This window comes from Somniosus microcephalus, chromosome 1 (genome assembly GCF_052327205.1).
Source record: "Somniosus microcephalus isolate GS21.2 chromosome 1, FLI_Smic_1.0, whole genome shotgun sequence".
NCBI lineage: Eukaryota > Metazoa > Chordata > Chondrichthyes > Squaliformes > Somniosidae > Somniosus > Somniosus microcephalus.
Window position 1 is genome coordinate 437643499 of NC_140987.1, and position 24167 is coordinate 437667665.

Here is a 24167-nt window from a genome sequence, read left to right on the forward strand (position 1 = left end):
TACCCAGAATTGTCTTTCTCTGATCCAAAGTGGATGACCTCCCACTTCCCCACATTAAACTCCAGCGACTCACAGCTTTACTACTCTGCAACATCCCAGCATAAATCAACAAAGCAAACTGAATGCTAAGCCTATGCTAGCAAAAGTATTACAGATCTGAAGTCACCGTGCTGAAACTATGTTGTGCTCTTGTCAATTCATGTGGAGAATACATTTTAGAATGCACTCAAGGCTGCTTCCTAGATTAGTATGTTTCTAGCCTAACAAGGATAGAAATGTTGCTTGTTTTAGTTTGGGACAAATAACTGATGACAGTAGCCAAATAATTGGGATATAGCGAGCACAACATAGGTTCAATGTAAAAATAGAAAAGGATAATGAAGAGGTGCTGGACTTGGGGAGGGGAGGCATATGATAAAATTGGGGTTAACAATATTAAAGAAAATCATGAGGAATATATAAAGTGGAGAAGTGAAGAGAGATTAGGTGGGTTAAAAGGCAATGTGAGGAAAAATGTTTTTATGCAGCGAGTGGTTAGGATCTGGAATGCACTGCCTGAAAGTGTGGTGGAGGCAGACTCAATCACGGCTTTCGAAAGGGAGTTGGATAAGTACCTAAAGGGAAAAAAATTTGCAGGGCTACGGGGGAAAGGGTTGGGGGTGGGGGGGGAACGAGTGGGACTAGCTGAAGTGCTCTTGGAGAGAGCTGGCATAGCCTCGATGGGCCGAATGGCCTCCTCCTGTGCCGTAACTGATTCTATGAATGCAGCACATCATAGACACTTTAGTGAGATTCAGGATGACAGCTGACTGTGTGTTACATCTAAGGTATAATGCGTGCAAATACACTAGGAAATAGTGTCTGTGGGGCTTTAGCGAATGAAAGAATGTCGAGGCCTTGCTTTTGCAGTTTCAGGCATCTTCTGGATTCTGAGATCTGTTGCGTAGTTGTAATATATTCAAGGCTAGCTTTTTTTTGTTGGCAAGTTTAATTGAAAACAATTTTCCCAATATGTGTGGTTGTAACTGAAGTATGTCATTTAACTGGAGTGATTTAGGGTGTTACTCCACAGCATTTTACAGGAGAATAGTGGACCCCTCACCACCTCCCCCCCCCCCCCCATGTTCTAATATATTAAAGGATTCTGTTGGCCTTAAAAGTTGTCGCAATTTGTGTCATAACAACAAAATATTTATTAGAGTTTGTGAATTGGCTGGCTTTCTAATTCAGATGTTGTGTAACGGAGTTTTGTCATTTGAGTTTCTTGTGCCACCAGTTTTGTTCTTCGGCGAGAGCTTTCTGTTGTCGACACGGAGTTTTCTTTCTGTGCACATCTGGCGCATTTTGGTGGTTGGGCGGTGATGAAAGTTCCCCAGTGCTGAGACAGGAAGGCCGAGTGAACTCCTTTCACGTGATTTTTTTTTAAAGCATATTATGAAGAGAATAGCAGATGGCTGTCAGTAAGATGCAAGAGGTAGTGCGAGCGATGTGATAAACCTAAGGGTGCTTCTCAAGCTGTTAATGTTGGAAACCTTCGAAAAAGGGGTGGGGGAGAAATTACGAAGTACTTTTAGAAAAGAAAATATCAAAATGATATGTCTGGATATCCTATACCACCATTTTCGTGGCTGTTAAGTAGAGTGGGTCTAAATGGCTTCTTCCATCAAGAAGGTATATGCAATTTTTTTTCATTAGTTCCTGGGATCTGGGCATCGCTGGCAAAGGCCAGCATTTATTGCCCATCCCTAATTGCCCTCGAAGGTGGTGGTGAGCCGCCGCCTTGAACCGCTGCAGTCCGTGTGGTGAAGATACTCCCACAGTGCTGTTAGGGAGTTCCAGGATTTTGACCCAGCGACGATGAAGGAACGGTGATATATTTCCAAGTCAGGATGATGTGTGACTTGGAGGTGATGGTGTTCCCATGCACCTGCTGCCCTTGTCCTTCTAGGTGGTAGAGGTCGCGGGTTTGGGAGGTGCTGTCGAAGATGCCTTGGCGAGTTGCTGCAGTGCATCTTGTAGATGGTACACACTGCAGCCACGGTGCGCTGGTGGTGGAGGGAGTGAATGTTTAAGGTGGTGGTAATCCAGCTGGGCTGCTTTGTCCTGGATGGTGTGGAGTTTCTTGAGTGTTGTTGGAGCTGCACTCATCCAGGCAAGTGGAGAGTATTCCATCACACTCCTGACTTGTGCCCTGTAGATGGTGGAAAGGCTTTGGGGAATCAGGAGGTGAGTCACTCGCTGCAGAATACTCAGCCTCTGACCTTGTCGGTGTTTCTTGATGAGGGATGTTAATGTTGAGAAATTTAAGATTGCTGCACTTTTTTGTTTTAATTTGTTCTCGGGCTGTGGGTGATTCTGACAAGGCTGCATTTATTGCCTACAGAAGTTGGTGGTGGGTCTCCGTCAACTGCTGCAGTCTTTGTGACGGTGCGCCCTTGATGGTGTCAGATAGGGAATTTCAGGATATTGACCCAGTGATAATGCAGGAACACCGATATATGCCCAAGACATGATGGTGTGTGAGTTGGAGATGATAGTGCTCCCACAGCATTGTTGCTGTTGTCCTTGGTGATGGCGATCATGGGGGAGTGAGGTGCTGGCGAAGGCAGCTTGGTGAGTTGCTGCAGTGCTTCCTGTAGACAGTGCATCAGTGATGGAGCGAGTGGACATTGAGTCCAGGGGCATCGATCAAGTGAACTGCTTTGTCCACTGACGTTGAGCTTCTTGAGTGTTGTTGTGGCAGCAACCATCCAGGCAGTGATGAGCATTCCAACATTCCTGACTTGTGCCTTGTGGAGAGGCTTGTCAGTCATTGTCAACATCAAGCGAAGTCAGATATAGCAGAGCAAAATGCATAACAAAACCCTTTCGCTGTCCCAACTTGCTTCAATCTCAATCCTAGAAGAGCACCTCTCACTACATCAGTGCCAATTTTTTTCCCGCTATCCATCCATTTTACCTCTATGGCCGTTCTGGGCAAGACTGCAGTTCCAGTATCATCATGCTGCTGCAGTGCGAGGTATTTTGTGGGGTGAGTTCACATTGACAAGATACGGAGTTGAGATTGCCAAGCTCCTTTCACACAGCGGCAGCAGAAGGAGCAGATGAATTTGGGCCACAGAGATGCTAAACCCTCTATACCACCCGGTCCCCCTTGCTCAAGCAGTTTCTGAATGCCACCTGACTTCCCAAGGATGTGTTGCAGCCTTGTAACAGACTCCTAGATATTTAATTTTTACCATTAGTTTGCGAGCTTTATTTTAGTTTGATCAGTGATGTTTGTCTCTTCTGTCAGTGCTACCAAGTTTTCTATTCTAACCACTAATCCTTTGCTTTTTAAGTTTTGCTGTGTGACTTTGCATTATATGGCAGGAGGAAGAACAGGGCTGTAATGGCATCAGTTGACAGGGATAGTTCACTTGGAAAGGACATTCTTACTGAGTTGTACTTTTGTGTGTTTAGTATTAAAATATTCACCATCCTCAATTTATTATTTTAATCTTTCACAATATTGTGGACATTTGACTGACTGTGGATTTCCAATGTGACATAATTAAATTAATAAGACATTAGTGCCCCTTCGTGAACAGGTACAGAAAATAATCTAAAAGGCTAATGGAATGCTGGCCTTTATATCTCGAGGACTAGAGTACAAGGGGGTAGAAGTTATGCTGCAGCTGTACAAAACCCTGGTTAGACCACACCTGGAGCACTGGGAGCAGTTCTGGGCACCACACCTTAGGAAGGATAGATTGGCCTTGGAGGGAGTGCAGCGTAGGTTTACCAGAATGATACCCGGACTTCAAGGGTTAAGTTACAAGGAGCAATTACACCAATTAGGGTTGTATTCTCTAGAATTTAGAAGGTTAAGGGGTGATCTGATCAAAGTTTTCAGGATATTAAGAGGAACAGATGGTGTAGATTGGGGATTCTAGGACTAGGGGGCATAGTCTAAAAATTAGAGCCAAACCTTTCAGGAGTGAAATTAGGAAACACTTCTACACACAAAGGGTGGTAGAAGTTTGGAACTCTCTTCCACAAACAGCAATTGATGCTAGATCAATTGTTAATTTTAAATCTGAGATTAATAGCTTTTTGTTACCCAAAGGTATTCAGGGATATGGGCCAAAAGCAGGTATATGGAGTTAGGTCGCAGATCAGCCATGATCCCATTGAATGGTGGAACAGGCTCGAGGGGCTGAATGGCCTCCTCCTGTTCCTATGTTCCTCAATTTGCTGTTTAATTGGGAACATTTCTAAATGGCGAAGGTTGCATCGCTGTCTTTGGAGGGGGTGGAGATAATATTGGAAATGCTGAAGTAGCTGAGCCGTACAGGAGACTCCCAAGTTTGGTTTCCCTGGTCTGCTCTGACTGGGGAAAATCGGAGCTGTGGCAGCAGTACGGATGCTACTATTGGCCCCTACACCCTCGGAGTAACGGAGTGAAAACTTGGCCTCATTGCTGTCTCGTGATTCCTGCTGGACGTGCGTGTGGATGTTGGGTGAGAGCAAGGTTGAGTTCTGTTGTTTTGCCCCATGTATTTGAATAACTACAACAACTTGTATTTATATAGCGCCTTTAACGTAGTACCGATCCACATAAGGATAAATTAGGACAGGTGACCAAAAGCTTGGTCAAAGAGGTCGGTTTTAAGGAGCGTCTTGAAGGAGGAAAGAGAGGTGGAGAGGTTTAGACAGGGAGTTCCAGAGCTTGGGGCTTAGGCAACAGAAGGCACGGCCACCAATGGTTGAGCGATTATAATCAGGGATGCTCAAGATGGCAGAATTAGAGGAGCGCAGATATCTCGGTGGGGGGGCTGTGCGGCTGAAGGAGATTACAGAGATAGGGAGGGGCAAGGCCATGGAGGGATTTGAAAACAAGGATGAGAATTCTGAAATCGAGGCACTGCTTTACCAGGAGCCAATGTAGGTCAGTGGGCACAGGGGTGATGGGCAAACGGGACTTGGTGCGAGTGAGGACACGGGCAGCCAAGTTTTGGATGACCTCAACTTTACGTAGGGTGGAATGTGGGAGGCCAGCCAGGAGTGCATTGGAATAGTCAAGTCTAGAGGTAACAAAGGCATGGATGAGGGTTTCAGCAGCGGATGAGCTGAGGCAAGGGCGGAGACGGGCGATGTTAACGGAGGTGGAAGTAGGCGGTCTTTGTTAGTCTGCTGACAGCCGTCGTTAACTTTCCCACATGATTGCCCACTTGGTTAAGGTACTAAAGTGTGCCCATTGACACGGACTGTGCCCCGCAAGGAGTCAAAACCTTTGAAAAGCTGGGGGGGGGGGGGGGAGTTACAAAGTACTTCTGTAAAAAAAAAAAAGATAGAAATCAAAATCCCTGCCTTCTCCCCATATCCCTTGATCCCTTTAGCCTTAAGAAATATATCTAACTCCTTCTTGAATATATTTAATGACTTGGCCTCAACTGCCTTCTGTGGTAGAGAATTCCACAGGTTCACCACTCTCTGGGTGAAGAAATTCCTCCTCATCTCTGTCCTAAATGGCTTTTCCCTTATCCTAAGAATGAGGCGATCTTATCGAAACATATAAGATTGTGAGGGGGCTTGATCGGGTGGATGTGGTGAGGATGTTTCCACTGATGGGTGAGACTAGAACTAGGGGGCATAATCTTAGAATAAGGGGCTGCCGTTTCAAAATTGAGATGAGGAGAAACTTCTTCACTCAGAGGGTAGTAAATCTATGGAATTTGCTACCCCAGAGAGCTGTGGAAGCTGCAACATTAAATAAATTTAAAATGGAGATAGACATTTTCCTAGCAGATAAGGGAATTAGGGGTTATGGGGAGTGGGCAGGGAAGTGGACGTGAGTCTAGATTTGGATCAGCCATGATCCTATTGAATGGTGGAGCAGGCCCGAGGGGTCGTATGGCCTACTCCTGCTCCTATTCCTTATGTTCTAAAATGATATCGTATACAGCAATTTTAATGGCTGTTAAGGTAGAGTGGGACTAAATGGTTTCTTCCATCGAGGAGGTAAATGCAATTGTCAATCATATGAATTGCACTTATCATTAACTTGATAAATGTCCAAGCATGTCAGGAATATATAGTTAGACATGAAGATGCTTCATCAATATCAAGTTGAAATCTAACATGTGTATTTATCTCTGGTAGTTTGTGTATTTTCTGTTACCAATGAGGAACATGATTACGCCATTGTTTTTAACTCCATAGTATAGCAGTTTGCTTATTAAGCCAAAGTTCTATTCATCTGCTGCCAAGTATCCTGTTTTCAGTTCTCTTCCCGCATTTAATTAACATTAATTGCATTTGTGTATTGTTTCAATAATTAACAATAATTGCATTCGTGTATTTCAATCAACAGTTTTGTTTTTGCTGTGTGCAGTACTTAATGCCATCTCCGTCCCTAGTGCAGTCTCCTCACACAATCTCATTCCACCGCCTCCTCAAACTATGGTGATCAATCAGCTCATTAGCCCAAATAACATGGTTACCGAGGCAGTGGAAGTACTTGTCACCTTTATGAAGCGTGTGAGAGCAGTTCTACTCTGAGGGCTGTGTTTTAGTGTTCACTGTTCTGCACCTAGTGTACCTAATGTGTGTGCGTATAGATTTTTGTTGTAGGCCACTTTTTCCCCCATGTCTCAATCACAGTTTTGTGCATTTAGCCTTCTTACAGTATGAGGTTCATTAGAACATGGCATTGGGAGCTAGTCAAAGAACATGCTGTTTCGGCTAGTTGATTTTTCTTCCCACATAAAAAAACTGGTCTGCATGCAGCACTTAATTACCCTTCCTGTCTCTGATCTAAGTTTTCACTTTTCTCTCTCCAGATTATGCTGAATTCTTGAATCTCAGTTGGCTGTTGCATTTGTATCACTCTTTCATTCCCACTTTGCATCCATCTCACTGTCTCTCCGATCTCATTCTGGCCAGCCTTTCCAGCCATTCTGGTCTCTCCCTACGATCTCTTGCAACAAAATCAGGAGCCAACACGATACATTGTCATGTCCAAGATGTTGACGGGTGCGATGGGATTGTATAGTGATGGATACTTACGGTGCAGGCAAACCCGGTGACACGTCGCAGTTATCTGACTTGTGCTGCGCTCCTCTAACCACTCCTGTGTACATCTAACGATTCTCATCTGTGTTGTGTCACAGGAAGGAGACCATTACCCTACCCTACGCTGGCATTGGCTTTACATAGAAACTAGGAGTAGGCCATTCGGCCCCTCGAGCCTGTTCCGCCATTCAATGAGGTCATGGCTGATCATCCAAACTCAGTACCCTATCCCTGCCTTCTCCCCATATCCCTTGATCCCTTTAGCCTTAAGAAATATATCCAACTCCTTCTTGAATATATTTAATGACTTGGCCTCAACTGCCTTCTGTGGTAGAGAATTCCACAGGTTCACCACTCTCTGGGTGAAGAAATTCCTCCTCATCTCTGTCCTAAATGGCTTACCCCTTATCCTTAGACTGTGACCCCTGGTTCTGGACTCCCCCGCCATCGGGAACATCCTTCATCTGGTCTGTCTAGTCCTGTTAGAATTTTATAAGTTTCAATGAGATCCCCTCTCATTCTTCTAAACACCAGCGAGTATAAGCCCAATCGACCCAATCTCTCCTCATATGTCATTCCTGCCATCCCAGGTATCAGTCTGGTGAATCTTTGCTGCACTCCCTCCATGGCAAGAACATCCTTCCTCAGATAAGGTGCCCTTACAAAGAACTTACAGCACAGAAACAGGCCATTCGGCCCAACTTGTCTATGCCAGTTGCTTTTCCACACGAGCCTCCTGCCACCCAACGTCCTCTAAACCCATCAGCATACCCTTCTACTCCTTCCTCATGTACTTATCTAGCTTCCCCTCAAAAGCATCCCTGCTATTCACCTCAATTACTCCCACGAGGAAGCAACTAAGTTGCACATTCGAACCACTCTGGTTAAGGAAGTTCCTCTTGAATTCCCTATTGGATTCATTAGTGATGGTTTTATTATTATGGCCCCTAGTTCTGGTCTCTTTCCCCCCCCCCCACAAGTGGAAACATCTCTATCAAACCCCTCCATAATGTTAAAGACCTCTATCAGGTCACCCCTCAGCCTTCTCTCTTATTTTGAGAAAAGCGCCCCAGCCTGTTCAGCCTTTCCCGATAGTTATTGTCCAAACATTTCGCATCTAAAGTGATCCAGTTGCGAGTATTTTGGTACTATGCACCGAGTCATGCAGGCGTATCTATTTCTTGTTGGATTCTGATGACCAAAGTACTCATGAGTGCTTGGCTGAGAAAGTGTCTCAAACGGCTGCTTGTGATACCTGCATTTTTGCCTAATCCTGCAAAAGCTAGCCCGTACTGGAAGTTTGCGCTGACTGATGACTCCGTCTTATTTCAGATTAGAATAAACACTGTTTGTGAAAACTCTCAGCCTTGGCAACGTGCAGTTTCTGTGAAGAGAGCAACATTCCCAGTAGAACTGCCGAGAAGCTGGTTCTGGGCAGAATACAAAAGGGCACGTTGTTAGTCATTCAGCAAACCACATACGATGGGGAACTGGGTACACACACAGTTAGACACACTCGCCTTTCCCCTCTGGAAGCTGGCTGCAAGGGCCCTTGTATGAAATGAGTTCGGGCAGTCTCGATTTGCTGCACTTGACCCGGGAGTGCTTGATGCTGATGGTGGCTGCCTGAATTGGAAAAGTGTTCCTTTTTCCAACACCGGCATCCGTCGCCTTTCTAACGAGCAATTAAAAAAAAAAAATTAAATGCAATACCTGCGCTAACTTACCTGAATTTGGAAAGGCGGCTTCATAAATCAAATATAATACAAAAGCTTTGAGAGCATTCATTGCATTCCAGACTGCACGCTTCAAAGTTGGAAATTTACAAGCAATCTGCAAAGTTTTCCTTCACCAAACAGCAATTAAACACATTGACCTCATGGTTAGGGTAGGCCACTTCCTCAGAGGGCGTGCTTGAAGCAGTGTCCTTAAAAGGGGAAGGCAAGGTGAGCGGCTGAACCTGACTAACCAGCCAATGAATTGTATGGTGCTCCTCACTTTTGAAAGTGTCATGCGTGCAAAGTGTCACGACTGCACGTGATTGTCTCGCATGTCATTAATAAAACTGCAACAAATCACAACTTGGCAATCTAAGCCAGTAATTTCCTGCCTGCTTTGCAAGCAGCTGCCAGTTTACAGAACTTCTCCTCTCCCCCCCGCCCCCCCTAATACGCCTCAGAATGTGCTTATTTAGACCACTTCCCTGCAGCAAATAACCAGAGCGATAGCCTTTGAGACAGGCTAGGTTAAGCACAGTTCCATTTCAGCAGCTGAGGAAACCTCACTCCGGGTAAACCACGGGCGTTGCCACGGGACAGGATCTGATGAAACCAAGATGCAATTTCCACAGCTTTCCATGCCAAATAAATTCACGTAACTGCTTCAGGGCTTTCTGTGTGGAAATTGGTTTTTTTTTCTTTCACCGATTTTTTTTTCAAAGCCTGAAGCAAATTGCAATGGTGGCTGCTACAGAAACTGAAGGGAGTGAAGAGAGGAAACAGGAAACCACATACAAACTGTCATTCCGTCGAGTCTGCTTCTGCCCTGTGTAATTCTGCTTTGAAACCACCTTTGTATAACGTCTTGTGCAATGTTTGCAAGTCTATTTTGTACGTGAAACTTTTACTGAGTGAAACTTTCTGCTCGTGTAATGGAAGATTGCTATTTCCAAAACCAGCCTAACACCAAGGCTGGCTTTGGAAATAAAGGTACCTGCGGAATCACCCTTTTATTGATTTGGATCTCGGGTTTATCATATATTAGCCTCCATCTTGTTTTTTTTAAAGTGGGATGGACTGGGAGGCAGAGTTCTGAATTACTTCAGATTGGCTCAAAATGAGCTATACCTCCCGCTACGGGCTAGTTTTCTCTGTGCTAGTGAAGGGTTCTGTTGCCCCAAAGCATTCCCTCTTGTGACACTGCTGAGGGATTCTGAAATGCACCAATCTGGGTCAACTGAAATTAAATAGCCACTGGGGTTGGTCTTTCCGAATAGGAGAGAAAGGTTGTATAGCTGGAGGTCCTTGCCAGTCTGTCCATATAGTCGCTGATTTCATAAAACTTGGCTGTCCGTATCCTAACTCGCACCAAGTCCTGTTCACCCATCGTCCCTGTGCTCGCTGAGCTACATTGGCACCCGCCTCGATTTCAAAATTCTCATCCTTGTTTTCAAATCCCTCCATGGCTTCGCCCCTCCCTATCTCTAATCTCCTTCAGCCCCACAACCCCCTCCGAGATATCTGCCCTCTTGAGCATCCCTGATTATAATTGCTCAACCGTTGGTGGCCGTGCCTTCTGTTGCCTAGGCCCTGAGCTCTGGAATTCCCGGCCTAAACCTCTCCGCCTCGCTACTTCTCTTTCCTCCTTTAAGACATTCCTTAAAACCTACCTTTTTGACCAATCTTTTGGTCACCTGCCCTAATGTGGCTCGGTGTCAAAATTTTTGTCTTTTAATACTCCTGTGAAGCGCCTTGGGATGTTTTACTACATTAAAGGCTCTATATAAATACAAGTTGTGTTGTTATCTGATTCATTCTTTGATCTGCAGTCACTGGTTAGATCTGTTGGCTGTCACAGTACAGCAGACAATGTAGTCCTACGCAGGAGATGGAACACCTGCCCTTCTACCTCCCCCCCCTTCCCACTGTCCAGGGCCCCAAACACCCCTTCCAGGTGAAACAGTGATTTACTTGTACTTCTTGCAATCTAGTCTACTGTATTCGCTGCTCACGATGTGGTCTCCTCTACATTGGGGAGACCAAATGCAGATTGGGTGACCGCTTTGCGGAGCACCTCCGTTCAGTCCGTAAGGGGGACCCCGAGCTTCCGGTTGCCTGTCACTTTCATTCACTGTCCCATTCCCACTCGGACCTCACTGTACTCGGGCTCTTGCATTGTTCCACGGAAGCTCAACGTAAACTCGAGGAACAGCACCTCATCTTCCGATTAGGCACTTTACAGCCTTCCGGACTCAATATCGAGTTCAACAATTTCAGATCATAACCTCGGCCCCTATTACATTTTTGCTTATATTTTATCCACATCTTTGTTTTGGCCCTCCCCCCTTTTTTTTCTCCCACATGGCAGCGGTCTCTCATTCTGCCAACGCATTTCACACCTAATCTAGAGCCGTCTTTTGTCTCCACTAGTCCTATCACCATCTCGTCTCGTTTTGAATACCTCTTAATGTCTCTTCACTTCTTTTGTTCTCTCCCAGCCCTGCCTTTCGATCTATTTCATTTCCTTTCCAGTTTTGAAAAAGGGTTAAACCCGAAACGTTGACTCTATTTCTCTCTCCACGGATGTTGCCTGGCCTGCTGAGTTTTTCCAGCATTTTCTGTTGTTATTTCGGATTTCCAGCATCTGCAGTATTTTGCTATCGTAGTAGTCCTACAATACACTCTGCTCACTGTCCTCTTGGCTCAGTTGGTAATACACTTGAGTCACAGGATTGTGGGTTGATACTGCACTCTGGGACTCGACCATATTATCTAGGCTGACACTCCACTGCATCACTGAGGGATTACTATATTCTCAGAGGTACCATCCTTCAGATGAAATGCTGAAGCAAGATTTCTGTTGGCCTAGTTTCATGGTTCAGGTGAATGTTAAAGGTCCCATGGTAGTAAATGAAGAGGCGCAAGGAATTTTTTCAGGTATCCTTTCCAACATTTCTTCCTCAACCAACACTATCAAAAACAGATTAACTGGTCATTCATCTCAATGCCATTTGCAGAATGGCCACTACAGTGAAAGGCACTGCACTTCATTGTATGTGAGCACTCTGAAAAGTTTGAGAGATACCATAAGGTGTTCAATAAATCTAAGACTATTTCCATACGAGATCATGAGATGGATGCAGAGGAGATGGATGATTGGGCTCATCATATCTCCTCCATTCGGAATTTAAAAAGTAACATTTCCCTTTCATCAATTCATCCAATTACACCATGAATGAATCTGAGGTTTTTGCCTCCCCTACCCTACCAGACCATTCCAAGTGCATGAAGATCCTCCCATCTGTCCTGGGCTTTCCTTTTATCAGTACCTTGTTCCTGTGTACTTGACTTGAATTAGAGCTCTGGATACTGATATAAGGTCCCCAATCAGTCGCCTCTTTTCAAAGCTTAAAGAACCACAGCTTCCCCGGGTTTTCCCCGTAACTTGAATGTTTGCACATTCTCCCTGTGTTTGCGTGGGTTTCCTCCGGGTGCTCCGGTTCCCTCCCACAGTCCAAAGATGTGCGGATAAGGTTGATTGGCTATGATAAATTGACCCTTAGTGTTAGGGGGATTAAATACGTGGGGTTACGGGGATCGGGTGGGATATGTGTCAGTGCAGGCTCGATGGGCCGAAATGGCCTCTATCTGCACTGTGGGATTTCTGTGATTTCTGTGACACCAGTGGCTCTTGTCTGAACTGCCTCCATAGCGTGGATATTTTCTGTATGTCTAGGTGACCAAAATTAAACATATAGTACTCGAGAACTGGTCTGACCAGGGAACACTGGCCCTGAAATTGCAGTGCCTGACTGAGCACGCTGTCGTCTTCCCTTTGATATGCTCCACAAGTTCTGTACGCCTTGACAGATCATTCGAACCGCCTGAAAACTTGAGAGTTGCTGGCACAGAGTTGGGCTATTTGCCTAGCAACTGGCCAGCGATTGCCCATGTGAGTCTTACGGTTGATGCAAGCAGGCGTAGGGCCTGTTTCGGCGTAAGGGAATATCTAAGGCTTAAATTAAACATTTTTACATCCTAAATTATGCGCATACACTTTATTAAATGAGTTTATGCAAATATTGTCCCGGATTACAGTCTTAATGATGTTTAAAATGATCAAAAGATGAAATTTTTGTTGAGGTTGCTGCAATGAAGGAACTTATGAATAAAATTGCAATTCTGTACATTGTATAATTGTTAGATATGGGGATTCCATTGCATATCATTAGGGGATTCCCTTTGTAAATGATTGCAATGGAATTCTCCTTTTGTCATTGGAGGACTGGGCTCACGTGATCCCAGGTACGCTTCCGAACCGCCTGCGTCCCTGGGATCCGTGGGCCGATACGCTGCCCTTCATCTCGAGGCCCGAGACCGCAACTCTTCGCAGCCCGGGCGCCAGGAGGTAATTTCGGAAATGTTTCGCGGGTCGGAGAGGTACTCCGGAAGTACGCCTCCGACCGCAACTTCTAGGCCATTTTTATTTTATGTTTGAAATCGTCCTTGTTCTCCTCGACTGATCGAACAATGTAATTTAGTATTCTCTTTGCTTTCCTTTCCGCTGCGCCTTTGGCTATTTCTACACCCTCCATGTGACGCATGTTTGTCCTTCCAGTGTGGGGTACCTTGCAGTTATCTATATTGAATTTCACTGCCACTGATTTGCTCGCTTGCGGATTTTGTTCGTCCTTTTTTGTAGCCCTCTGGCTACTTCCCTGAACCCGTTTGCAAATTTGACCGCTTTGCATTGGCTTTCTGAATCCAAGTGGCTGGTGCAGATCAGGGACAATAAAAAGGCCCAAGAACTGATCCCACGTCACTCCACTCAGTATTCCACCCTCCCCCCCCCCCCCCCCCCCCCCCCACTCTGACATCGCTCCTTCGACAAATACTACATTCAGTTTCAATGGTATGCTTTGGAATTTTAACGAGGGTTTTTTGGAAATCATGTCATATGTTTTCCACTGTTCATCAATGCCACTTCCTCAAAAAAAAAAGTCAGTGAAGTTGGTTAGGTAGGATCTTCTCTTCCCAAAGCCATGTCGGCTATTATTTATCAGATGGGGAATGTATGTGCAGTATTGTGAGGCACAAGGCCAGGCTGGATGGATCAGAGGGTCTTTTCCTGTCCTTCATTACTCGTATGTTTGTATATTCTCATACGGGTTAGCCCGATGGTCAATTCCATTATTTTACCAGAAATCAATGCAAGACTGATGGGTCTGCAGTTGGCAGGATTAGATTTGTTCCCTTTGTTAAATATGAATACCAATCGTATATTAAATGGCGTAATATTGCACCACAGACACTGGGTCTCACTTCAATGCCAGTGACGCCATAAAGACAGATACTTCGTTGATGACCTGCAGCACACCAAACTGATTAAATTGGCAGTCTTTTCAATCGTCCATTGGTAAAGTTTATAATTCAACCAAATATATTGATCCTTCTCTTGTCGAACAGTGTGGTTCTGTAAATACTTTGCTAGTACTTTTTTTTAGTATTGGATACGTGTGTTGATTGCAAGGCAATGCAACTAGTCAGATAGGTGCTACAGTTTGGCATAATTTGCCATCAAGACATCCCTGGCCATCGGTGAGAAGTAGTAGTCAAAGTCTTTGCAGTAAGGTTTAATGACATAATGTTAAACCACCAATGTGGGGTTTCACTTGCAAGTGCCAGTGGCACTGACTATGTAGTGACCCTAGTCACATAGTGAACTTTCGATTAGGCACTCTACAGCCCTCTGGACTCAACATAGAGTTCAACAATTTCAGATCATAACCTCGGCCCCTATCACATATATATATATATATATATATATATATATATTTTTTTTTCTCTTTTAATCCACACTTGTCTGGGCTTTTTTCTTCCCCCCCCACATGGCAGCTGTCCATCACTCTGCCAGCGCCATTCACACTTCATCCAGAACCATCCTTTGCTCCTTGAATATCTCTTAATGTCTCTTAATCTCTCCTGTTTTCTATCCTATCACTGACCTTCCCTTTTGTTCTTTCCATCCCCTCCCCCCTTTCCCAGCCCCTAACTTGCTTTAAATTCTATCCCTTTCCCTGCTTTTTTTTTCCAGTTCTGCCGACGGGTTCTCGACCTGGAAACGTTGACTTCGTTTCTCTCTCCACGGATGCTGCCCTGGCCTGCTGAGTTTTCCCAGCGTTTTCTGTTGTTTCGGATTTCCAGCATCCGCAGTATTTTGTTATCGTATGTAGTGAACCTGATGGTTTCAAATGAAAAATGGAATACATTTTTGGATGTATTTAAAATCCTAGGATATAGGGAATGGTGGCTGGAATTGGACAGGTACATAGTCCATTGGATATTCCATACTTCTGCATTGTGCTTGCCGTCCAGGGGGAATGAGTAGGCTGAAGATTGAGCTTCAGCTCTAGCTTGCGCTGCTGTGGCAGTCACCGAGAGGGAACCAGATGCTTTCTCACCGAGAGGGAACCAGATGCTTTCCCGCCGGGAGGGAGAATTGTCCTGCAGAGGAAGAGTTCTGCCTTTGGGTTTGACTCTGACGACCTTTTTAGAACACTTGTACTTTCAAAAAAAGAGCAACTCCTGTGGTCTTCCAGAGGCAAGGGTGTAAAGCGCGTATTGTATATTTATAGGCTGGAAATGAGGCAAAAACAGGGAGTTCAGATGACGTACAGTGAAGAGCAAAAAATCAAATTGTCAAACAAAAATGATCCAAGATGTTTTCTCTCATCTGGGAACTGCGTTCCAGTATTCATTCAGTTGATGAATGCTGATGGATGTCAGAATGCCACCGTGAATCGTGATCTGATCTGACTGACCCGCTCTCAACATTTTGATTTTGCTGTATGATACATGGTTTATAGTGTACCTGGTATATATCGATAATAATCTAAGAAGCTACCACTCCACTTTGATCCTTGAAGCCCATTCTAACTTCCTGTTGTGATGTAATGAATTGTTATGCTTCTAACTGTGTGATGCTGTAACAGTTCAGATTCCTAACTGACCTGCCAGCTGAATAATTGATGTAACCATAACGACAGAATTTGCTTCATTTTAAACCCCTCGCCTTCAAACTGTGATTGTTCCTTTTTTTGTGTATCCCGAGGGGGCCTAGTCGACAGGCTGTGAAAACATCTGTCTTTCAGTAGGCCACGTCATTAAAGGTATCTTGTTCAGCGCAAGAACATTATCATTCTGTGCTGCAGTAATTTGTCACATTTTATTTCTAATCACTGGAGTAAACGCTGTTTTTTTTTTGAACATGATCCTATGAATTTTGGAAAGCAGTGAAATTGGTATATTTAAAGGACGCCTTTTAAATGGCGTTCCTTACTGACGTCGAGTGGCTGCCACGTGATGGTTTAGTGGTCAGTTTTACGAAATTGTGAGGCTTGCGTTCCGGCGATACCTGTTAACCGATGCAAATCAGGTTTTTAAAGTCACCTAAATAGATTTAAAAACAAAATCATTGCTGCCTGTTAGTGGAGGAGATGTCATAATATATGAATCATCTGCAGTGCCAAGGACTATGACGTGATGTAACTTGGACATTCGGATTGGCTGGTTTACCTCTGGGGGGCTATGCAGTTTAGAGTCAGTAACCTCCAGTCATGTGTTATAGGTAGCTTCTGTCTGGCCAGTCGTTACACAATTAATAAATCATCGTTGTCCCTAATTATGCCCTTATGATAATGTGCCTTCACTATTCTATTTTGAAGTACTATATTGGTAAATAATTAGCAATAAACCTTTAAATATGACAAAATAACATTTCAGCTCGGTACAGCTCGTGTGACCGCCACCCCCTAATTTGCTTTTCCTGTTTTCCAGACCGAAGGTGCCCGCAGCCTATCGCTGACTGGGCACGTTGGCTTTGACAGTATGCCAGACCAGTTGGTCAACAAGTCAGTGTGTCAGGGCTTCTGCTTCAACATCTTGTGTGTGGGTGAGTATTTAACTGGCGGAATTCTGACACGAGCCTCTCGTAATGGCTGGCAGGCTGACTCCGTGGTGTTATGTCTTAATGAACCCTAAGGCTCATCAAAAGGTGAAGGGCAGCGGTTCTTAAGTGGCAGGCGTTTGCTCTTCCTCTGCCCAGTATTGAGCATTTTCCAGGGTATGTATGCTCATAGGTCAGATGCATTAGAGAAAACTCTTCACTGCCGTCAACAGTAACCATTGAGAGGTCACCCACCCGCTCCCAAGATCAGCCATGATATAATTGAATGGCGGAACAGGCTTGAGGGGCTGAATGGCCTTCTCCTGTTCCTGTGTTCCCAGCCAATGGCATTGCATGTTTGCACTATCATAGAATCATAGAAATTTGCGGCACAGAGAGAGGTCATTTGGCCCATTGTGTCTGCGCCAATTGAAAAGAGCGATCCAGCCTAATCCCACTTCCCAGCTCTTGGCCCGTAGCCTTGCAGGTTACAGCACTTTAAGTGCATAACCAAGTACTTTCTAAATGTGATGAGGGTCTCTGCCTCTACCGCCCTTTCAGGCAGTGCGTTCCAGACCCCCACCACCCTCCTGGATGAAAACATTTCTCAACAATTACTTTAAATCTATGCCCCCCTGGTTATTGACCCCTCTGCTAAGGGAAATAGGTCCTTCCTATCGACTCTATCTAGGCCCCTCATAATTTTATACACCTCAATTATGTCTCTCCTTAGCCTGCTCTGTTCCAAAGAAAACAACCCCAGCCTATCCAATCTTTAGTCATAGCTAAAATTCTCCAGTCCTGGCAACATCCTCGTAAATCTCCTCTGTACCCTCTCTAGTTCAATCACATCCTTACTGTGGTGTGGTGACCAGAACTGTACACAGTATTCTAGCTGCGGCCTAACTAGTGTTTTATACAGTTCAAGCATAACCTCCCTGCTCTTATATTCTATGCCTTGGCCTACTACCTTCAGGGATCTGTGGACATGCACTCCAAGGTCCCTCTGTTCCTCTACACTTCTCAATATCCTACCATTTTATAGTGTATTCCCTTGCCTTGTTAACCTTCCCCAAATGCATTACCTCACACTTCTCCAGATTGAATTCCATTTGCCACTTTTCTGCCCATCTGACCAGCCCATTGACATCTGCCTGCAGTCTACAGCTTTCTTCCTCACTATCAACCGCACGGCCATTATTTATTGTCTTACTATTGGCCTCACTGACAACTGTATACAGGAAACTTTCGATTTACCGGCACCTAAATAACCGGAAATCTCGGTTAACCGGCAAAATTCAGGAGTAGGTTCAGGTAAGTTTTATTACTTGCCTTCGTCGATCTGTTGCTGTGCAAGGGTGTGGCTGCAGCTGTTGCTAAGCTGCAGAGACGCTTGGAACTTGTGGCCATTGTTCTGAACCTGTTGCTAAGCAACTGGGTTTGTTGCTTTATATGGAGCTGTCAGCTCTCCGTATCTTTTACTATAGCGTTCGGTTATCCGGAATTTTTGATGAACCGGCACCACGTCGGTGCCGGCTTAAAAAAAAGTTTCCTGTATAAAGAATGGAAACATTAACAGTTATGTGCCCTGGACTTGCATCCACTGGAAATGGAGTCAGACTAAATTGTGCTTTTTCAGGGCCATCATGAGGGAAATCTGTCTCATTGATTTGAAACCCAGGCCCCAGCACTAATAGGACTGTTTTTTCAATTTCACTATCACTTTAATTAAGCCCCTGCCCTGTAGGGAGTTCAAATTACAATAGATTTCCCCCCCCCCCCCCTTGGGTATATGTAGGTCTTTAATTCCAAACATTCTGAAAATAATTATACTTTGCTGAATTTCTGCAATTACTCTTCAGTTAAACTATTCAAATGTAGGTTAAAGCTAATTACTGACGGCCGTTTTCTCTACTCCAGGCTAGTACACATGATGGCTCAGTTCAGTGGATGTATGCCATAATCCTATTTTTATATGTGAGAATTTTGCGCTTCTCGAGGAGTGTGGTTTAATTTAATTTTTTTTTTAATGTTGAAAATTGAGGGAGGAGAAGAGACTGTAACTGTAATTTTTTAATACTTTGCATGTTGGTAGTTTTTCTGCCTCGTGATGTAACTTGCTGAAGCAAACTTAACACTTGATCCAGTTTGTCAGATGCATTTAAACGCTGACATAATTAATATCTGGAAGAATTGAATTACTGGGTAGCGTTCTTGCGTCTGAGTCAGACGGTCGTGGGTTCAAGCCCCACGGCAGGATTGGAGCAGGTAATTTTAGGCTGACACTTCAGTACAGTGCTGATCAGAGGTGCTGTCTTCTGGGTGAGATGTTAAACTGAGGTCCTGTCTGCCCTCTCGGATAGACGTAAAAGATCCCAGAGCACTGATCCATTGGCCATGATCTTATTGATCGGCGGAGCAGGCTCGAGGGTCCTGCTCCTAATTCTTGTGTGCTTACTATTCAAAGAATGAGCAGGAGAGTTCTCCCCAGTGTCCTGGCCAGTTTTTATCCCTCAACCAAAAACGGATGATCTGGTCATTTATCTCATTGCTGTTTGCGGGAACTTGTGTGTAAATTGATCGCCGCGTTTCTCTACATTACAATAGGGGCTACACTTCAAAAGTACTTAATTTGCCGTGAAGTGCTTTGGAATGTTGTGATCGGCGCTATATCTTTCTTCACTGAAGCATTGAGTGACATTGCACTAATGGTGCCTAGCTTGACTGAAAGGCTTTCAGGTATTACTTGCTGTCTGTGACACTCCTGATTTGTGCATCTTTCACTATATTAATGAAGCTTGCAAGGTAAGGCATCGCAAGTTTCAACTCGGCTTGTCTTATGCAAATTGGATTATTCCGAGAATTGCTTCTGTGGTGGTGCCTCACTGCCAACTTTGTGGATGTTTCTGCCATCTCACTGCTAAACCTGCAGGTATTTCTATTGGGAGTGCAAAATAATGTCGTCAAGAACTGATGGATGTTACAGTTCATGGCTTGAAAGGATAGCATTGTGAATAGGTGCCAGTTCATGGTCTTTACAGTTTTGCTGAATACCTCCATTAAAGCTGATGCTGTTTTTAAAAAAAAAAAAAAAAAAAATTTAAAAATTGTGCAAGGCACTTTTGCTTCTAATGCAATCAGAAATATCTCGAATTTATCATAATCCACATGGTCCAAAGACTGATTTTTGTTTGCCATGCCACCAGCATCACTAAGTGTCTATTAACTTCTCATTGTTAATCACACACTTCGGTTTAAAGTACAGGAAACTTTGTGATATCCGGCACCAACGGGACCGAGCTGTTGCCGGATCTATCAAAACTGCCGGACGTACAAAGTTAATGTTGAAGCATACGGAGGTTTTCATCTCCGTATCTGACAACAAACACTGTTGCTTAGCAACAGCTTCTAAACAGGCAGCTGCAGCTGCAAGCGTCTCTAGCTGAAGCTGTTGCTATAGCTACAGACCTTGCAGTGGCTGACTGGGGGGGAAAAAAAAGCAACGAGAACTAAAAAAACTTATAGAAAATGGCTCCTGATTTTTGCTGTTGGATCGAGTATTCTGGATATATAACCTCCGGATAAACCAAAGTTTCCTGTAGTACTGTAACTCACTAAACGGGATAAAGTAATCCTCGCTTGCACAATTTGGGCTAAAGTTGCTATTCTCTGCATTGAGCGTGGTCTACTAAAGGGTAAAATAGAATAGATTGTTGTGGTGGCTCGATCTTGCAAGTGACAACACAAAGTCTTGTGGTTTTTTTTAATATATATATAAATGAGCAAGTTCAAATATTTGCAGTGCAAGGAAGGAAGGAATTGGGAGAAAGCGAGGGTTATATTTGCATGGATCTGCCTAACCATTCAGTGGCTTACTGAGGTAAGATACCCGAGAGAAGTCCGACCACGCTCCAGTGATCCTTCAAGGAATTAAGGCTCAAATGCTTTGGTTATTTTTGCCTTCATTTGAAACATAAGTAACTTATAAATGGCAAGTGGAATCCTGCTGCCTATATTTTTTTATACACTTGCCATTTTGGCTTCAACCGTGAGGACAGGAGATTGAAAGGTCCCTTTGTTCCAGTGCAGTAGAGCAGATGTGACCATTAAGCTGATTTTTAATTTCCTGAATGATTGATTTACTGATGATTTTTAGCTATTAGCATTCATTACCTTCTCTTACCTGGGCTGTCTGGGTGGAGGTCATAAGGCTGCTGGGCTGGAACTCTAAGCCACTGGCTGCGTATGCCGTTGAAATTCTCTGAAGGACTCCTGAACTGAGCCAGACCATGTAAAAAAAAAAAGAAACTGGCATTTTCTGGGTGGGAGAGGAAGTCAAAAGAGCGTATCAATATATCTGGTGGTCTGGTGCCTCCTAATAGCTTGCCAGATGATGTTGGTATCGTCATGGCAACCACCTACTTGTCTGCCCTCTTGGACTGGGAACAATGCGTGATGTGAGTTGAGGGGAAGAAATCTAATGAGTGTCCACAGAGGTATTTAACCTGTTGGTGCCAATACATTGTAAGCAAAACTGCATTTAAGTTGATGGACTTTAATGTGTCATAGTCTTGTGTGACTCTTGCTTCATCACCTCAGACTGTACCCATCACGAGCACCATTAACGCTTCACCCTAATGTTGCATACTGGTTTTTTTTTTCCCCAGATCAAAAAGGGCAACTACGTCTGCCCAGAAAGCTACAGATTCATTAATCGTGCATCAGTAACTGGTCAAATAATGGAACTGATCATTGGGAACAAGCTTCAGGATTAGCTGGGAAATAGCAGTAGTTTCAGAATTGGGGGGGGGGGGGGGGTTGGTCCTGCCTGGCCGGCCAGCCTCTGTGACTTCTTTGGTTGAGGGAGTGACCTCCTAAGTGGATATTAGAAGCCCCTGTGATGTAGTATACCTAGCTTCCCAAACCGCCTTCAGTAAAGTTCTGCATGAAGTGCTGCGTCATAGGTTTAGGGCTTGGACATGGATAAGGAATTAGCTAAAATAAAGTAAACCTCAGGTACTAATTATAGGGGAGCAACAGCAGACTGGGAAATTGTACGCGGGGGTGGGGGAGCGAGGGAAAGAGTTCTAGAATTCCACTGCCCTTTGTGTGGGGAAAAGTGTTTCCTGATTTCAATTCTAAATGGCCTAGCTCTGATATTTTAAGATTATACCCCCTTGTCCTAGATTCTCCTGCCAGAGAAAACAGGTTCTCTGCGTCTGTTCTGTCGAATCGCTTTTATCATTTTAAACATCTCGATTAGATCACTGCTCAACCTGCTAAACTCGAACCTGCACTCCCTAATTTAATTCTTTAAGCCCCGACGTCATTCTGGTGAATCTGCACTATATACACTTCAAGGCCAGTTCTAAGGTTCAGTGCCCAACGCTGAATGCAGTACTTCAGGTAGGGTCTAACCAAGGCTCTGTACAACTGAAGCACCACATTTTTACTCTTGTGTTCCAGCCCTCGCGATAAAGGGCAACGTTCCATTACCCTTCTTTGAACCTGTGCAAGAGCTTTTAGTGATTTGTGAACCTGGACACCCAAACCCTTTTGCTCCTCCACAGCTCCCAATCTCCCACCATTAAGAAAATACCCAGAATTGTCCTTCTCTGATCTCAAGTGGATGACCTCCCACTTCCCCACATTAAACTCCAGCGACTCTCAGCTTTACTACTCTGCAACAACCCAGCATAAATCAACAAAGCAAACCGAATGCTAAGCCTATGTTGTCAAAAATATTACAGATCTGAAGTCACCGTGCTGAAGCTATGTCATGCTCTTGTCAATTCATGTGGTCAAAGTGGAGAATACATTTTAGAATGCATTCAAGGCTGCTTCCTAGATTAGTATGTTTCTAGTCTAACAAGGATAGAAATGTTGCTTGTTTTAGTTTGGGACAAATAACTGATGACAGTAGCCAAATAATTGGGATATAGCGAGCACAACATAGGTTCAATGTAAAAATAGAAAAGGATAATGAAGAGGTGCTGGACTTGGGGAGGGGGGGAAAAAAAGCAAGTTCAATGAGCTAAGAAGGGAGTTGGTCCAAATTAACGTGGCAAAAAAGTTAACAGGAATTTTCAAATATGTGTGAGAGAGAGAGAGAGAGAGAGAGAGAGAGAGTACAAAGGGCTGCATCAAACGAGAGTTCTGGTGATAAATAGAAGGATCAACTCTAAAATAAAACTTAAAAGTGAGGCATATGATAAAATTAGGGCTAACAATATTTTAAAAATAGTGAGGAATATATAAAGTGAAGTAGTGGAGAAGTGAAGAGAGATTAGATGGGTTAAAAGGTGATGTGAGGAAAAACGTTTTTACGCAGTGAGTGGTTAGGATCTGGAATGCACTGCCTGAAAGTGTAGTGGAGGCAGACTCAATCGTGGCTTTCAAAAGGGAGTTGGATAAGTACCTGAAGGAGAAAAAAATTGCAGGGCTACGGAGAAAGGGCGGGGGAGTGGGACTAGCTGAAGTGCTCTTGGAGAGAGATGGCACGGGCTCGACGGGATGAATGGCCTCCTGTGCTGCAACTGTGATTCTATGAAAAGGAAATAGGTTATATAAAAAACTTGCGTAATATAAAAGGAATAATAAGGGTTTTATCAATATATTAAAAGTAAAAGAATAATTGGAGAACGTAGGGCCACTCGTGGATGAAGGAGCCCTGGGTGGAACCTAGTGGAGGATGAAGTTGTCATCAAGTTAATAAATGAATGTTTTGCCGGTGATTACAAATGATGGCAGAAGTGAAACTGTAGGTGTACCAGAGGCGGATGTGAAAAAACTTTGAGGGCTAACTATAGAAGAGAGGAACTCAAAGTCACGAAGCGGTGATGATGTGCACTCCAGGCTGTTGAAGGAAGTAAGAAGAGTGGGAGTCAAGGCTCTAACCGCAAATATTAGACATGCAAGTTGTGTTGGCCTAAAGAGTAGTGAAGGCAACATCTCTGTTCAAGAAGGGAAGGAAATATAAATAGGTTAGCTATTGACCAGTTAATCTAACATGAAACGTGGTCAAACTCTCGGAATCCATATTTTGAGATCATTGATCAGCAGTTAAAGGTATATGGAATAATAGACGACACCCACTATGGATTTGTTAACAGCAAGCCATATTTGACAAATGAGTTTTTTTTGAAGAAGTGACTGATCATATAAATGAAGGGAAAGGAGAAGTAGTGTATATGTTTGAGATGTTTTACAAAACGTCAGACATGGTACAAGATGAAATGCAGCAGTGTGAGTAAAAGGTTGGCTGAGGGACAGGAAACCGAGGGTTCGGGTTAATGGGTGTTGCTTGACTTGAAGAGTTAGAAGTGGAAGGTTTGGGACTTGGGCATTGGGAGCCTGATGTTGAAATTGACTGAAATAAAAGTAGGGGGTTTGGCAAGCAGTGAAGTGTATTGTAAAAGACTTTAGAAGGCTATACAGGAAACTTTCTG

At 44.1% G+C, this 24167-nt stretch overlaps 1 protein-coding gene across 7 annotated transcripts in view; it reads left to right on the forward strand.

Moving 5' to 3' along the window:
• LOC147125317 (septin-6) overlaps nucleotides 1-24167 on the forward strand; it is a 110768-nt gene that overhangs the window by 1391 nt on the left and 85210 nt on the right. For 6 of the 7 annotated variants that reach the window (XR_015079989.1, XM_086001162.1, XM_086001122.1 and 3 more), the window contains exon 2: nucleotides 16611-16725. The exons of the other annotated variant lie outside the window; for it this stretch is intronic. Coding sequence is in view for 5 of the 6 variants with exons in the window: in XM_086001162.1 (XP_085857288.1) it covers nucleotides 16611-16725 (115 nt within the window). In the remaining variant the exon portion in view is untranslated. The remainder of the gene's footprint in view (nucleotides 1-16610; nucleotides 16726-24167) is intronic. 7 annotated transcript variants of the gene reach the window in all.